General features: G+C 37.0%; 1 protein-coding gene across 1 annotated transcript; it reads right to left on the reverse strand.

The window, feature by feature from the left end:
- Positions 1–16,598: 16,598 nt before the first annotated feature.
- On the reverse strand, positions 16,599–17,123 carry LOC149845948 (BON1-associated protein 2-like). Its single transcript, XM_089989860.1, has one exon. The coding sequence runs from the start codon at positions 17,121–17,123 to the stop codon at positions 16,599–16,601; it is 525 nt and encodes a 174-aa protein (XP_089845986.1).
- Between the last annotated feature and the right edge of the window lie 513 nt (positions 17,124–17,636).

Here is a 17,636-nt window from a genome sequence, read left to right on the forward strand (position 1 = left end):
TCCTACCAAGACAGAGATTGCATGATTGTGGAGTAAATGCTCACAAAGCATTACATCTTAATCATACATCAAAATAGATCTAAGAAAGACATTTGACTCATTAAACTGGACTTATGTATTAAGATGCTTAGAGCATTCGGGTTGTGGAGAAAGTTCTCTACAAGAAATCCGGGTTTTGAATGTCATTATGCAAAATCAATCTGATTTCTTTCCATTCTCTGTTTTTTTTTTTCTTTTTGGAGTTCTTGGGTTACATTTCTTTCATTCTTTATGCCTACTCAGCTAAGTATTTCTATATCAGTTTGTGAGTGTGCAGAATGATCTTGTGTCGGGTTGCAATGAGGTAATCCTGCCTTCTGTTGGTCAGCCATATGCATTTAAACTTAGAATTAGCAAGTGGGTAGATGTATTGTTCTTGTAGCTAAGAAGTTATGCTCGACGAGATCATAAATTAAATGTTTTGTCTTGAATCTGTGAACGGTTCTTGTAAGTAATTGGCAAAGCAGTTGTGCTCGACGAGATCACAAGTTGAGGTGCGTAGTTGATCTCCATAATTGAATAGAAGCTCATGATAACTTAAAACTACAGTACTGCTTAATTCTGTATATTCTCTCCATATTTCAGTTTCTTTCCATAAAGTTGGCCACTGTGAAACCAAGGCTAGACTTCAACATGGATGGCCTCCTTACAAAGGATGTAAGTCCTTGTATTTTAACCTTTGTATAATGGTTTTCAACTTTAGCATGTACAGTAATCTTACTAAATTTGCTTGATCTCTTGAATCTCTGATATCAGATGCTTTATTCACGTATGATGTACCCATTAGAGTCATCTGCTTCAGCATTTCCCCTATGGTAACCATCCCTAATAAAGACCACTCCATAGCATAGTGACAAAAGTTAAAAACGGCAAAAATATCATTTTTCAAAAACTTGCGAGAATTTAAAATGTTTCATAAATCTCATGTTTTTTCAGAAAATTTTGAAAATAAAAAATAAATAAAAAAATATAAAAAATAAATTTATAAAAAATATTAATAAAAAATATTAAAAAATAAAAAACACATGGTTTTTTTCACAATAAATAACCGTTTAAAACATAAATATCACATTTAAATTGCGGCATTTATGTTTTTTCATAAATGTCATGATATTTTGAAAATCTTGCGAGAAATTTTTGTTTTAAACTTTCAGGCAATTTCTCGCATATTATCACGAGATTTTTCATAAATCTGGCCATATTTGTCACTATGCTCCAGAGTTCCATCACTTCGGCGTCAGAGACACAATGTTCTGTAAATCCATTAGAGACTTCTGTGTAGAAGTCTTGGCACGCAATTGCCTTTGACTTATGGATATGGCAATGCTTCCTCACGGGTAATTCTATAAATTCCTTTTATTCAGTTTTCAACTCCACAAAAAATAGATTCAGGAATCCTGAACAATAACAGAATTCTGTATTATTTTCAGCTGACAGAGTTTTGGGACGATGAACTTCAAAGTGTTGTCCAAATGGCTTTCGGACAGAATCAGGAAGCTACACCAGTAAAGGCATTTGCCCTCAGGCTTACGCCGCGTGCGCCTCAGAGCGAGGTGTACCTTAAGCTAAGGTGCACGCTATTTTTATTTTTCTTTATACACGTTTACTAGGGCATTAAATAAGTGCGCCGGTAACAACGTTTATTGGCGCTAAATTAGTGTCAGTAAAAGTATTTTCTGTCTTTGGGGTAATACTGCACCAGAGAAATTGCTTTTTCATTGACAAATATAATTTGCACCAGTAAAAGTTTTACCAGTAAGGCTTTTAGGTGCAATTGTTGCGTCAGTAAAGGGTTTTACTAGCGCAAACATTGTGTCAGTAAAACTGAATTTTTCTGTAGTGTGTGGTGTGTATGAATTATAGCTATACTCTCTTCGGTTTTAATTGCAGTGAACATAAACGGTGAAAGAGGTGATTTTTTAAACCATCCAGAAGCCTCAGACAAGGAGACCCATTGTCCTTGTTACTTTTTATCATGAAAATGCAAGGATTTGCATGTATGATGAATGACGCATGTGAGCAAGGCTTGTTTAAAGGCCTCAAATTACCTGGCTCCCCAAACTTCTCACATTTGTTATTTACGGATGATATCATAACCTTGCGAGAAGCGTTTGAGAATAATTTTCAAGCTCTATGGCTGGTTTTGAGATGTTTTTAGGAGATGGCGGGACTACAAATTAATGGGGACAAGAGTCAGGTAGTAACCTTTAATAATGATGGTGGGGAAATGGGAAACTTGGCTTCATGTATTTTCGGGTGTGAAAGAGGAAGCTTCCCTCTTAAATACCAGGGATCCCATTGCATTGGGGTGTATCTAGGGACAATCATTGGGTGTGGGTGGAGGTTAGGGTAAATAAAAGACTAGATATGTGGTCAGCCAATCTCTTCGCTCTTTTGGAAAGGATCACTTTGGCAAAACATGTTTGGTCACCCTTGACTTATGATTATCTTCTTAGTGCCAAATAAGACTGAATAAATCATTAAAAAATTTTATTTGGGCCGATAGTAATGAAGGGAATTCATGAAACCTGATGATTATGCATAATATTCATATTTTATTCATCTTTATTTAAGAATGATTCATGATAAAATTGCATTAAAAACTCATCTTTATCGTTGTTTTTGAGGTTTTCTTTTAAATTGATTTTTTTGAGAAAACATCGTATTTTTTGATCCAGTCCTACATTTTTAGTGTTTTTATTAGTTTTAGAATTTTCTTAATTATAGTTTAGATAGATTAGGCTGCAATTAATTTTTTAGTTAGTTTAAGATTTTTTATTTTAGAAAAACACGTTTTTAAGAAGCGACCCTTTTTAGAAATTATTAAAAAATCATTGGACTCTTTTTGAAAATTATTGTTTTAACCTAAATAGAAGTATAAATATGGCTTTTTCAACAAAAAAGTACGTTTTTCCCTTATTGGATTTCACGCCCCCATGCTCTCTCTCTCCTCCCTATCTCCCTTGCTCTCTCTCTTCTTGCCGATTTTTTCTTTTCCTCTTCTTCTTCTTGCTTCTAGCCTTGCTTGTCATCGGCAACATCATCTTCATCGTCGGGGAGGTGTGTATGCAGCCTGTCAACAACCGCTTCTTCTTCTCAACTCATTCGTTGAAAGCGGATCGTACAATTTGCTTCTTCTTCTTCCTCGTTTCATCGTAGTTTTAGTTTTTGCATCTCATAAATCATATCATTTGCATATTTAGTTAGACTAATTTTAGATTTACCATCTGAAAAATAATAAAAAGAAAAAAAAATTAAAATTAAAATTAAAAATTAAAATTAAAAATTAAAATTTAAAATTAAAATAAAAAATTAAAATAAAAAATTTAAAATTAAAAGAAAAAAATTATTTTCTTGATTTATGCATAGAATAAGATTAATTTAAAATTTAAAATTTAAAATTTAAAATTTAAAATTTAAAAATTAAAAATTAAAAATTAAAAATTAAAAATTAAAAATTAAAAATTAAAAATTAAAAATTAAAAATTAAAAATTAAAAATTAAAAATTAAAAATTAAAAATTTAAAACTAAAAATTAAAAATAAAAAATAAAAAATAAAAAATTAAAAATTAAAAATTTAAAATTTAAAATTAAAAATTAAAAATTAAAAATTAAAAATTAAAAATTAAAAATTAAAAATTTAAAATTAAAAATTTAAAATTAAAAGAAAAAAATTATTTTCTTGATTTATGCATAGAATAAGATTAATCTAGGGAGATCGATAGTTTTAACATAGGGTTTCGTATCTTTTCTTGATTCTTGATTAATTTTAGGTTAGATGTAGGGTAGAGTAGTCTCACATTTTTATATTTGTTTTTTTAGATCACATAAATAGTTTCTTTTCTTTATTAGCCGATTAACCTTTTACATCGTTTCTCTGGAATTTTATTTTGGGCGTCAAGTAGATATGAACCTTTCTTGTTTATTTTCAGTATTAGGTTAGTTTATTCAAGGTTTAAGTCATGTTCTTTCTTTTTATTAGTTGCTTAAATTAGTTAGATTTAAAATAATATTAGTCGATTTGTGTCTTTATTCAATTCTTGTTTTCTGTTTAATTAGTAATTATTATTAATTTTAGTCAATCGTGAATAGTTCCAGATTAAGGTAATTTTTAATTTAGTTAGATCAGAATATTTGATTCATGTAATTTAGCTAGTTTAGAATTACTTTTAATAGTGTAAATTGTATAGATTAGTTAGTTACTTTAATAACCTACTCAATAGTTCACATATTGGTTTCTTAGAATAGTTTATATTAATTTTAATTAGTCATATTTTGTTGTAGATTTTGGTTTAATTATGTAGTTAGTCTTAAAATAATTCAAGTCAATTTATTCAGTTGTTTAGTTTATGTTTTGATTTTTTTAACTTGCATAGAATAGAAAAGTAGCATAGCCGATTCTTGCTTTTATTTAATTCATTTACTTAGTTCATTAGATTAGATAGCTAGGTAGTTTATTTTATTAAGTTTCAGCTTTGATTAGTTATATCTGTATACCATGTGTGTGATTGTTAGTGCAGTTTGTTATTTATTTTGTCATGTATCTGGTATGTTAGTTTAGTAATATGTTAGTTTTAATTGATGTTTGATATTCAGTTACTGTATTTCCTTAATCTCTTAGTTAGATTGTCATTAATTTGCTAGTAGTTGAATTAGCTTCTTGTTTGTTAGTAGTTTGTTTTGCTATTTCGTTCTCTAGTGTAGTTAGTTTGTTTAGCTTGTTTCAATTCTTATTTGCTGAATTTTTAGTGAATTAAATCTTAGCTTTTGTTTAGTTTTGCTTCTTTTCTGCTGCGTTTCGTGTTTTGATTTTTGCAGGGAGGTGATCGAACGTGCGTTGAGCCCCATTTTGTGCCCTCGAAGTACCCTCTAAGGTCCTGAAAAGGCCCTTCAAACCCCTCAGAGAGCCCTCAGGAATACAAGACATTTAAATAAGAATAAAATACTAGTAACTTGAATTCAGAGGGAAGCACAAGGATCAAGGGGACCAAAGACTCAAAGCATTGAAGACCCTTTTTTTCTTGCTAGCTTAGGTTTTCTTTTATTTCAATTAATTTGGGTTTGCAATAAGGCCACTTAATTATTGTTTAAAGTTATCCGCAAAGGGCTGCACTCTCTCCTTATTTACTCAATTGATTGATTTTTCTTGTTTGCAATAAAGCGTAGTTTAATTGTGTGCTTGAATACAAAGTATTTCTCGTTCCCTAACATTGACCTAGACTCCACTACTCGTGTGAGCCAGTTTTTATTTATTTGGTGTCTGGCTTTCACTTTTTTTACATAAAATATTGTTTAAAAAATCATTTTAATAAAACTCACCAAATTTTTAGTGTTGTTGTCGGGGAACGACGATTAATACGAGTATTCACTTTATAGCCATTGTTTGTTCGCATTTACTTAGGTTGCTAGTTTCCTTTCTATTCTTTGATTAAAATTGCTAGTTTCTTTTACTGATTTAGGATTGTCAGTTTCTTTCAGTACTTTGGAGTTAGAACCATGTTGCTTGAGAGCCCTAGAGACCAGCTTACTATTCTTGCACGTTTCACCTATTAGGCTACCCTTAGGAGGTGACTGCACACAAGTGGTATCGTGCTCATAGTTTATTTTTCACATAATATCTATTTGGGTGTAAGTATGTGGTGATTGTTTACTACTTTCTAGTTATTTTTATTTTACTTGCTTTGTAGTTTGTTGTGGTTTGACCGCTTTGCACGTTAGGTAGTTAGAAAACCAGTTTCTTAGGACAGTTGTGACACCAGTCAACCCTCACGTGCATGCAAGGGCGACGCTCACTTGACCCTGATCTTGTGGAGACTTTAGAGGACCCCGAGTCCCTTGTTAGGAGAGCCCGCAGACCCGGCCCCATGGCTGAGGATCAACAATTGACCCGTCCTCTCAGAGAGTACTTCATTCCCAACATTTACACTCCCACCTCTTGCATCACGAGACCTGATGTGGGAGCAAACCATTTTGAGATCAAGGCCAGTGTCATCCAAATGTTACCATCCTTTTATGGCCGTAGCAATGAAGACCCCTACTGTCATCTCGATGAGTTCCAAAAGATCTGCTCTATGGTGCAGATCAAAAATTTCGAGGCTGATGCATTGAGGTTGACATTGTTTTCTTTCTCTCTCAAGGACAAAGCCAAGCACTGGCTGAAGGCTTTAGATACAGTTCAGATTAACACTTGAAAACATATGCAAAGAGAGTTCCTCAAGAAATATTTCTCGATTGGTAAGATAAACCAATATAAAAAAGCCATCACCAGCTTTTCGCAAATTGAGAGAGAAATGTTTCATGAGACGTGGGAGATGATGAAAGATCTTCTCCGGAAGTATCCCCACCATCAGGTGCCTAGTTGGCAACTGGTGCAATATTTTAATGATGAGCTGACCGAGAAGAACTGTCAAATGGTTGATACTCCCTATGGGGGCACTTTCATGCTGAAGAGTGAGAATGAGGCGTGGACTCTATTTGAGACCCTGAGTGAGAATTCGATGCATCACGCTTTAGCACCACGAGCTGAGAGGGCTACACCTGCCCCTCTTGGAGCCAAGAAGGCTGGTATCTTCGAGTTAGAGACGAACCTTGAGTTGCATAACAAGGACCCAAAAATTGGATCAGTTGTTGTCGAATCCCTCCCTAGCCATGTAGGTGTGCGCATTGTGTGCTAGCCCAACACACTGTCTTTGACTGTCCCATGTTTCCACAGTACCCTGAGTTTGTCCAGAAGCAAGCTCAGATGGCGCAAGGTTTCGCCAAGCCTGCATCCAACCCATTTTCTAATACATATAATCCAGGTTGGCGTAACCATCCCAATTTCTCATGGAGAAATCCACAGGTCCACCCCCCCCGCCCCACATCCCTTTCCAGAACCAACCCAGGCAAGGTGATTATGCGTTTGGTTTTCAGAGATCGAGCTACCCCCAGCCTAGCCCTCCTATAGTCAGCCTCCGTCCCAGAAGTCTGCTTCTAGCCGGTCCTTCGAGGACAAGATGCTGCAGGCCTTCTCAGACCTCAAGACGAACTTGAGTTCCCACACGCACTCCATTGCGAAACTTGAGACACAGATGGGACAGCTCATCGAGGCGCTTAACAGGCGAAGTGAGGGGACGTTACCTAGCCAGTTGTTGGTTAACCCTACAGGTAAGGAGCCGATACATGGCCTGCACATGACAGATGCCCATCAAGAGCAGGCGCAAGCAGTATAACTCTTAAGAGTGGGAAACAATACTAATCGAGGGAGGGTGCAAAAGAAAGTGAGAGACCTAGTGAAAAGTAGTCAGTCCCTACTATCATACCTCAAGAAAGTGAGAAGGCTCCTCATCTGAGCCTTCCAAGTCCTATATCCTCAAAGCTCCCTTCCCTGAGGCGTTAGAGAGACCGAAGTCGTTCGGCAAGCAGAGAGTGAATATGCAGAAGATGCTTGAGATATTCAAGCACGTTAAGACAAACCTTCCCTTGCTTGATGCCATCCAGCAAGTCCCTGCATACGAAAAGTTTTTGTAAGAGATTTGTATGTAGAAAAGAAAGTTGAGGTCCCATGTGTTGAAGAAGATCTATCTTACTGAGTAGGTGAGTGCGGTGCTATGGCATCAAACCCCACCGAAGCTCAAGGACCCAAGGGCTTCTATTATTTCGTGTGTCATAGGAGACATTACTGTTGAGCGTACCTTGCTCGACCTTAAGGCAAGTGTGATTATCTTGTCGGGTTTCTTTTATGATAAGTTCGAACTTAAGGAGATGAAGCCGACACCTATGACTCTGCAGTTGACAGACAGATCGGTCAAGGTCCCATGAAGGATTCTCGAAGATGTTCTGGTCAAGGTGGAAGATTTCTACTTCCTTGTTGACTTCATCATCTTAGATATGAACGAAGTAGATGATAAGTGGTAGACCCCCATCATTTTAAGTCACCCATTCCTGGCCACCACCAATGCTTGCATCAATTACCGCATAGGCACAATGATTGTTTCATTCAATAACAGGAAGATGATGCTAAACATTTTTTATGTTGCGATAGGGCCTGCGAGTGATGAAGCTTCTTTCGAGGTTGATCTCATTCAAGACCTTGTAGAGGCAAAGCATGTTTGGACGTTGAGTGATCCACCTCAGAAGGAGGTTAATGCATCACTTGAGGGAGAGCTTGAGATTGATTGATAGACGGTCAGGCTAGCTGAATTGGACTTGGCACTTTGAACCGCTCCCTGAGTTGGTAGATAAACATGTCCGACCTTCCATTGAGAATCCGTCTGAACTTGAGTTAAAGCCCTTACCGGCCTCGCTTAAGTATACCTTTTTAGGCAAGAATCGAACTCTCTCTGCCATTATTTTTGCAGACCGGACTGACACTCAAAAGTGGTAGCTTCTGCAGGTCCTGCATAAGCATACAAAGGCGATTGGATGGTCAGTGACAGATCTGAAGGGGATAGATCCATCATTTTGAATGCATCATATTATCATGGATGAGGGTGCCAAGCCCTCAAGAGAGATGCAAAGGAGGTTGAATCCCCACATGAAGGAGGCGGTGAAGGAGGTAGTCAAATAGTTGGATGCAAGGATCATTTATCCCATCTTCGATAGTTAGTGGGTGAGCCCCACTCTGGTTGTTCTAAAAAAGTCTTGGCTCACCATTGGGTTGAATGTGAAGGGAGAGAGTGTACCCATGAGGACTACTACAGGGTGACAAGTATGCATTGATTATAGGAAGTTGAACAGTATAACGCAGAAAGATCATTTCTCATTGCCGCTCATCGACCAGATTTTGGAGAGACTCGCAGGCCAACATTATTTCTATTTCTTGAATGGTTATTCAGGATACAATCAGGTGGTCGTTCACCCTAAGGACAAAAAAAAAAGCGACGTTCACCCGTCTATATGGCACATTTGCATTTAGGAGAATGTTGTTTGGGCTCTACAATGCCCCGACAACATTTCAGTTGTGTATGATGGCAATCTTTTCCCATATGGTTGATGGCGTCCTTGAGATCTTCATGGATGATTTTTTGATCTATGGCTCTTCATTCGATGATTGTCTTTAGAAGTTATCGAGAGTGATGAAGTGTTGTATGGAGATAAATCTTGTGCTTAGCTGCGAGAAAAGCCATTTTATGGTTCAGCAGAAGATTGTTCTTGAACATATTATGTCCAAGAAAGGGATTGAGGTCGATAAGGCCAAAGTGGAGTCGATTGCTAGATTATCTTCACCGAACTCTATGTGGCAAGTTCATTCATTCTTAGGGCTTGCAGGTTTCTATCGATGGTTCATCAAGGATTTTAGTAGGATTTATCGACCGTTATATAACCTACTATCGAAAGACCTACCGTTTGTTTTCGATAATGCCTCTCTGAAGGCATTTGTGTCTCTAAAGAAGGCCCTGACCACAACTCCCATCCTTTGTTCTCCCGATTGGTCAGTGCCTTTCGAGATCATGTGCGGTGCTTTTGATTATGTGGTTGGAGCCATTCTTGGCTAGAAGATCGATCGACGATCTCATGTCATTTATTACGCCAGCAGGACCCTCTCCGATGCGTAGATAAATTATACGACCACGGAGAAGGAACTGTTAGTTGTAGTATTTGTGCTTGAGAGGTTTCGTTCATATTTGTTGGGCTCCAAAGTCATCATTTACTCTGATCATGCAACTTTGCGATATTTGATAAGTAAAAATGATGTTAAACTACGTCTGCCTTGGTTCACACATATCATCAGCTTCTTGGTGACTAGAGAGTTTCCTGCGTATTGGAACCAGAATGAGAGAGATCACTTCTTCTCATAGGTGAGACATTATTTCTGAGAGGATCCAGAGTTGTTTCGATTATGTTCTGACCAGATGGTTCAGAGGTGCATCCCCGAGGAAGAGTATGATTCCATCCTTTCTTTTTGTCATTCCCTGGCTTATGGAGGCCACCTTTCTAGTCGAAAGACCGCCGTAAAGGTCCTCCAGTCTGGATTTTGGTGGCCAACACTTGATAGAGATGCTTACACTGTCAGTAGATAGGGAGCATTTCCAAGCGTGATATGATGCCCCTTCTTTCCATTCTTATCGTAGAATTTTTTTGACGTTTAGGGCATCAATTTTATGGGTCCTTTTCCACCATCGTTCGGTTGTGTTTATATTTTAGTGGCAGTCGATTATGTGTCGAAGTGGGTCGAGGCCATGGCCACTCGAATCAATGATCATAAAGAGGTGCTTCGATTTATCAAGCACAATATATTTAGTCTGTTCGGTGTCCCGAGAACGATGATTCATGATGGAGGTACACACTTCTGGAATGTGCAGGTTGCTTCCTTACTCAGAAAGTATTATGTGCATCATCGGATTGCTACACCATACCATCCACAGACGAGTGGTCAGGTTGAGGTCTCTAACAGGGAGATCAAGCAGATTCTTGAAAAGACAGTCTGGTCAGACCGCAAGGACTAGTCTCAGTGCCTTGATGATGCATTATGGGCATATCAGACTGCTTTCAAGACCCCGATTGACATGTCCCCTTACCGATTGTTTTTTGGAAAACCATGTCATTTCCCTGTTGAGTTGGAGCATAGGGCATATTGGGCTATCAAAAAGTTCAATTTTGATATGACTCAAGCTGGCGCAGAGCACAAACTGCAAATGAGTGAGCTTGAGGAGTTGCAAAATGAGGCTTACGAAAGTGCCAAGATCTACAAGGCTCGAACGAAGCATTTTCATGATTAGCATATTTTAAGAAAACAATTCGAGACTGGTCAGAGGGTTTGGCTTTATAATTCGTGGCTCCATCTTTTTCTAGGGAAGTTGAAGTCCAGATGGGATGGCCCGTTTATAGTCCACAAAGTTTTTCCACATGAAACTATTGATATTTCGGACCCTCGAACGAGGAGCATTTTCAAGGTCAATGGGCAACGACTGAAGCCCTATATTTTTTATATCATGGTTAGTCAGGACATCGAGATCATTGACCTCGTTGATGAGTGAGGTAGTACACAGGGCTTGTATGTTGTATTTTTAGGAATTAGATTTCTTGTTCTTTCATAGTTTTCTTATGATGCATTTGTTTATTTCTTTGTTCATGAGCGTGCTTGTTAGATCATGTATGCATTATATTTTCAGAATTTTGTTTAAGTTATATTCATTGAGAGAGGTGGAATCTCTACAGAGCCAGAACAATGCCACATCAGGTAAGATTCCGCTGTATGGATCATGTGACTTCTACTACTTTCCTCCTATTTCTTCTGTTTTCATGTGCATTCATATAGTTTCATGCAAGCATGGGGGAGTGCCATTGAGGACAATGTCATTCAAGCATAGGGGAGGGCGTAGTTTGCATACCCAAATCTTTTTTTGTCTTTGTACTTGCACATTGATGAAAACTCATAAAAAATGGGCTTTTAAGGAATGAGTTTGATCTTATATGAATGCTTTGCAAAATCTAATGTTTTTAGAGAATTTTTAAGCCCCACAATTTTTTTTTCTGACACTATTCTAGAAAAACGTAGTTATTTATGTGGATTTCAAAGAAATTATGATAGATGTATGTTAGAGTTTATTTTGAATCATAAGTATGAATATGCACAGTTTTATTTTTTAAAAACTAAGCAAATGAATAACATTGCATTTATGAGCTCAAAAAGTAAAGAGTGCATATGTTTAGTTGTTTGATATCTTCGTATTCCCCACTAGCTAGGATCAGACACAAGTTAAAGTGTTTGATTCCCATGTTGAAAAGGATAACAAAGAAAATCACTTCTTTGTCTAAGTTAATATTTATGGTCTATTTTGTTCGAGCAAGTAAAGCCTGAAGGGTGTTTACACCTGGTGCCCTAAAGCCGTCTAGCTCGGGAGTCATCGACCTGAAAGCCCCTTACATGAACTTTATAGAAAGCTTAATAGATGTTGACATTGCACATGACAGAGAAGTAGACTATACGTAAAACTATGAAAATTGAAGGTCTAGTGACTTGAGTAATTAAGTCTGAGGGATACTTTATATCTGGTGCCCTAAGGTCGTTTGGCCTGTGAGTCACTAACCCAAATCTCTTTGCACAGGTCACGAAAACTGAAAATTTGATATAGTGCTCAACAAAAGAAGAAATAAAGAAAAAAGAGTGAAAAAATTGAAAATTAAAAATTAAAGAAACAGAAAAGAGCGTAAAAGAAAAGGTTTACTGCTTAGAAGCAAATATTGAGAAAACCTGTGCAGAAAACATATGAGTGAGGATTAGTAAATAATAACATGTACATATTTGATTTTCTGAGAATAAAGCATAAATAATTATGATATTTAGAAAAGTGAAAAAAAATATTTTATTCTGTGGTGACCTATAAAGGACCAATTATGTTTTGATAATGTAATATTGACACAAAATACTTACCAAAACAAACTCCTTAACCGGCTAATGGTTTTTAAAATTTGTATGCATACATGACAGAGATGTTTGTGAGTAGCATCACTGCAGACCCTCACACGACCTTACTCGTCCACTGGGATAACCCAGGTGTCGAAAGGGCTTGTTGCATACGCTAAATGCAACCATGATTCTGACGTAAGTGAGTTAGGTTTTTGTTTTGATTAGTTTAGTATTTTTATTTTTGCTTCAGTTTGCTCAAGGACTAGCAAATAATAAGCATGAGAGAATTTGATCATGCATAATATTCGTATTTTATTCATCTTTATTTATGCACGATCCATGATAAAATTGCATTAAAAACCCATCTTTGTCGTTGTTTTTGAGGTTTTGTTTTAAATTAATTTTTTTGGGAAAACATCACATTTTTTGATCCAGTCCTGCATTTTTAGTGTTTTTATTTGTTTTAGAATTTTCTTAATTATAGTTTAGATAGATTAGGCTGCTATTAATTTATTTTAGTTAGTTTAGGAATTTTGATTTTAGAAAAACACATTTTTAAGAAGAGACCCTTTTTAGAAATGATTGAAAAATCATCAGACTCTTTTTGAAAATTAGTGTTTTAACCTAATAGAAGTATAAATATGGCTTTTTCAACAAGGAAGGAAATTTTTTCCTTATTGGATTTCATTCCCCCCTTGCTCTCTCTCTCTCTCCTCCCTATCTCCCTTTCTCTCTCTCTTCTTGCCGATTTTTCCTTTTCCTCTTCTTCTTCTTGCTACTAGCTCTGCTCGCCGTCGGCAACATCTTCTTCGTCGAAGAGGTGTGTATGCAGCCCGAGAACAACCGCTTCTTCTTCTAAACCCATCCATCAGAAGCAGATCATATGGTTTTCTTCTTCTTCCTCATTTCATCGTAGTTTTAGCTTTTGCATCTCATAAATCATATCATTTCATCATTTGCATATTTAGTTAGATTGGTTTTAGATTTAGCATCTGAAAAATAATAAAAAGAAAAAAAGAAAAAAAGAAAAAAAGAAAAAAAGAAAAAAAGAAAAAAAAGAAAAAAAAAAGAAAAAAAGAAAAAAAGAAAAAAAGAAAAAAAGAAAAAAAGAAAAGAAAGAAAAAAAGAAAAGAAAGAAAAAAAAATTATTATTTTGTTTAATCCAGTCGTTTAGTCATTTTCTTGATTTATGCATAGAATAATATTAATCTAGGGAGATCAATAGTTTTAACATTGGGTTTCATATCTTTTCTTGATTCTTGATTAGTTTTAGGTTTGATGTAGGGTAGAGTAGTCTGTATCACATTTTTATATTTGTTTTTTTTAGATCACATAAATAGTTTCTTTTCTTCATTAGCCGATTAACCTTTTACATCGTTTCTCTGAAATTTTATTTTGGGTGTCAAGTAGATCTGAACCTTTCTTATTTATTTTCAGTATTAGGTTAGTTTATGCAAGGTTTAAGTCATGTTCTTTCTTTTTATTACTTGCTTAAATTAGTTAGATTCAAAATAATATTTGCTGATTTGTGCCTTTATTCAATTCTTGTTTTCTGTTTAATTAGTAATTAATATTAATTTTAGTCAATCATGAATAGTTTCAGATTAAGGTAATTTTTAATTCAGTTAGATCAGAATATGTGATTCACATAATTTAGCTAGTTTAGAATTACTTTTAATAGTGTAAATTGTATAGATTAGTTAGTTAATTCAATAGCTGACTCAATAGTTCACGTATTGGTTTCTTAGAATAGTTTATATTAATTTTAATTAGTCATATTTTGCTGTAGATTTTGGTTTAATTCTGTAGTTAGTCTTAAAATAATTCACGCCAATTTATTTAGTTGTTTAGTTCATTTTTTGATTTTTTTTATCTTGCATAGAATAGAAAAGTAGCATAGCCAATTCTTGCTTTTATTTAAATTATTTACTTAGTTCATTAGATTAGATAGCTGGGTAGTTTATTTTATTAAGTTTAAGCTTTGATTAGTTATATCCGTACACCATGTGTGTGATTGTTAGTGCAGTTTGTTATTTATTTTGTCATGTAGCTGGTAAGTTAGTTTAGTAATATGTTAGTTTTAATTGATGTTTGATATTCGGTTAGCGTATTTCCTTAATCTCTTAGTTAGATTGTTATTAATTTGTTAGTAGTTGAATTAGCTTCTTGTTTGTTAGTAGTTTGTTTTGCTATTTCATCCCCTAGTGTAGTTAGTTTGTTTAGCTTGTTTCAATTCTTATTTGCTGAATTTTTAGTAAATTAAATATTAGATTTTGTTTAGTTTTGCTTCTTTTCTGTTGTGTTTCGTGTTTTGATTATTGCAGGGAAGCGATCGAACGTGCAGTGAGCCCCATTTTGAGCCATCATAGTACCCTCTGAGGTCCTGAAAAGGCCCTTTAAAAGACCTTTCAAACCCCTCTGAGATCCCTCAGGAATACAACATTTAAATAGGAATAAAATACTAGTAGCTTGAATTCAGAGGGAAGCACAAGGATCAAGGGGACCAAAGACTAGAAGCATTGAAGACCCTTTTTTTATTGCTAGCTTAGGTTTTCTTTTATTTCAATTAATTTGGGTTTGTAATAAGGTCGCTTAATTATTGTTTAAAGTCCTCCGCGGAGGGCTGCACTCTCTCCTTATTTACTCAATTAATTGATTTTTCTTGTTGGCAATAAAACGTAGTTTAATTATGTGCTTGAATACAAAGTATTTTTCGTTCCCTAAGATCGACCCTGACTCCACCACTCATGCGAGCCCGTTTTTATTTATTTGGTGTCGGGCTTTCACTTGTTTTTTACATAAAATATTGTTTTAAAAACTCATTTTCATAAAACTCACACCACCTGGTGAGTTGGCTAGCAGTATCACTTCATATTGAGGTAGGGGGCTTGTCATTAGAGATCTTGCTAAAGCTAATCGAGCTTTGCTCACGAAATGGTGGTGGGTGATGTGTAATGAAGAGAGCATGGCAGCAAAGTGCCTCAAAGTACAGTATAAAAGGGTGTCCTTGGCAATGGATTCAAGATTCAAGATGGAAAAATGGGTCTCGGTTTTGGAAGGGACACTTTTTTGTTCTACTGATCTTCTTGGAATACTCAAGAGTGGCTTTAGAGATGGTTGTTCTATGAGCTTTTGGTGGGATGTATGGGAGGAGGATCAAGCCTTGAGAGTGAGGTTTTCGAATCTATTACACGTGGTGATTGGAGCTAATCGTTCGATTGCCACAATATGGTCAGACCAAGAGGGTTGGAGTATTGAGTTTAGAAGGAATTCATCTACAACAACACTTGGTGAGAAACAATCCCTGTTGAATCTTCTTTCTCATATCAGATTTGGTGAGAGTGGAGACCGGATTGCTTGGAAATTATCCCCTCACGGTGAAATCATGTCACTGGGCATTATGTCCCAATGCAGTCTACTATCTTCCTAAAGGGACTCTTTGGGGGTGTGGGTCTCGCACCTAGAGGGTCTATATTCGCATGGATTATTTTGCAAGACAAAGTCAGGACATATTTGGTGTTCAAATTTCATGGGTTTCATTTAGGAAGTCAATATAGAATGTATGGCACTAGCAATCAACATTGCATATTTTCAAAGATTGTATGTTCATGAAGGAACTTAGGCAAGTGGTGTGAGGGAGTTTGGTCGGTTGTTCGACAATCACCAATCCCATAGAGACATGCTATTGACTAGGAAACTTCAAAACAAAAGGTCGTAGACGGGTTTGAATGGCGATGTTAGGCAAAGATGCAGGCATATGCTTTTAGTATGAAGAATGTAATGGATGAAATCTGATTTATTGTTTTTTTTTGTTTTTTTTATCCCGTTTCATGTGTGCTTTCAGGGTGACATCTACTAAAACATGTTTTTACTTTAAAAAAACTATGTCAATCATGTATGTAAGGCCTTTTTCTGGATACCTCTCAATGGCTGGCTTCTTGATTTTAAAACCCTTGAGGTCTCCCCACCCACAGGAGAGTACACACCCAGCTTTGGCCTAGTGGCAACGGACGCCACCTGTGTGTTTCGAACTTGTGACGTCCCATCAGCTTGGTGACATTCACAAATGGCTCCTACGTCTTGGTATGCAAAAATATCAAGAAAACGTGACAAAACATGCAATTCCTAGAGATGTAAAGAAAAAAGTTCGACGCACAACTTTATTTGTTTGCAAATCTTAACAAATCTGACAAGTATTTGAGGAGGAACTTTAAATCTCCTTACAACCTAAACATGGTAGAACGGATGGTGTGCATGCCAAAGCGGCGTACCGGCGACAGCCCCGCCGGATTCCTGCACAGCCACCATCGGCATCGACAACGGTGGCGCCAGCGATCTTGAGAATATCTCCGGCAACCATGTCATCACCTTTACCGACAGATTGATGATCCCGTTCCTTTTCCCATCCTTGTCGAGCAAACGGTAGCTGAGAAAATGCACGTAACCGCACGGAACGTTGTAGACTCCTACGAAATCCTTTACCAGAATCGTCGACCTACCGACGGTCTTCTCCCCTAAGGCTGTTTTGCACCGAACGCCGACGTGGAGGGAACGGGTTCCGGGTGCGAACGGCAGAGTTAGCTTCTGGTTCCAAGATGGGTACGCCCCGCCATGGTGATCGGTCGCAGTGCATTGGCGGTTGCTGGAGTCGGTGCCGACGACGACGAACGCGTTCTTTCCGATGGTCCCGATGGGAAAACTGAGGCTTTCGGCCGAGATCACGTTCACTTCAAGACTCCCTGCGTGGTTCATGGGGGTGGGTTGCGTTTTCAGAAGGAGGAGCGTCGCTATATCACTACAAGCTTTTCATTCCTTTTGTCGTCGTCTTCCTCTTCTCGTAGGAGAGAGCGGGGATCTTCTTATAGAAGGAGACAGGGGCCTTGCGAAAGGAAGGGGAAACTTGCTGGCAGTTGGAAGGAAATCGAAATCGATGACGGTTTCGATCTTTTCAGGGAAGGAATGCTGTCGCCGGCTTTGAAGGTGCATATTGGGAAATTAATTTCACGTGGGATTGAATTCAACGGACTTGAGAAGATACTCGTGAGAAAGTTCGTACTAGCGCGTTTATTGGAGACGCGTTGGCCCGTTTTGGGGGGGGGGGCATATAACCTGCTTTGCAAAATGTGGGTAGCCGCGAAACTTCTATGACGAGGTATGTCATCAACCTTCTCTAAAACGCCCCTGATTTTTCTTTAGATGGGATCCGGTCAGACAGTGCTCTCACGGTATTGCCGTTGATCTCAAGTCTCCACTTGACCTTGGCAG

Source organism: Nuphar pumila, chromosome 2 (genome assembly GCF_984573655.1).
Source record: "Nuphar pumila chromosome 2, dmNupPumi1.hap1.1, whole genome shotgun sequence".
NCBI lineage: Eukaryota > Viridiplantae > Streptophyta > Magnoliopsida > Nymphaeales > Nymphaeaceae > Nuphar > Nuphar pumila.

Coding starts and splice junctions, on each gene's coding strand:
- LOC149845948 (XM_089989860.1), bottom strand. CDS start 17,123: ATGAACCACGCAGGGAGTCTTGAAGTGAACGTGATCTCGGCCGAAAGC.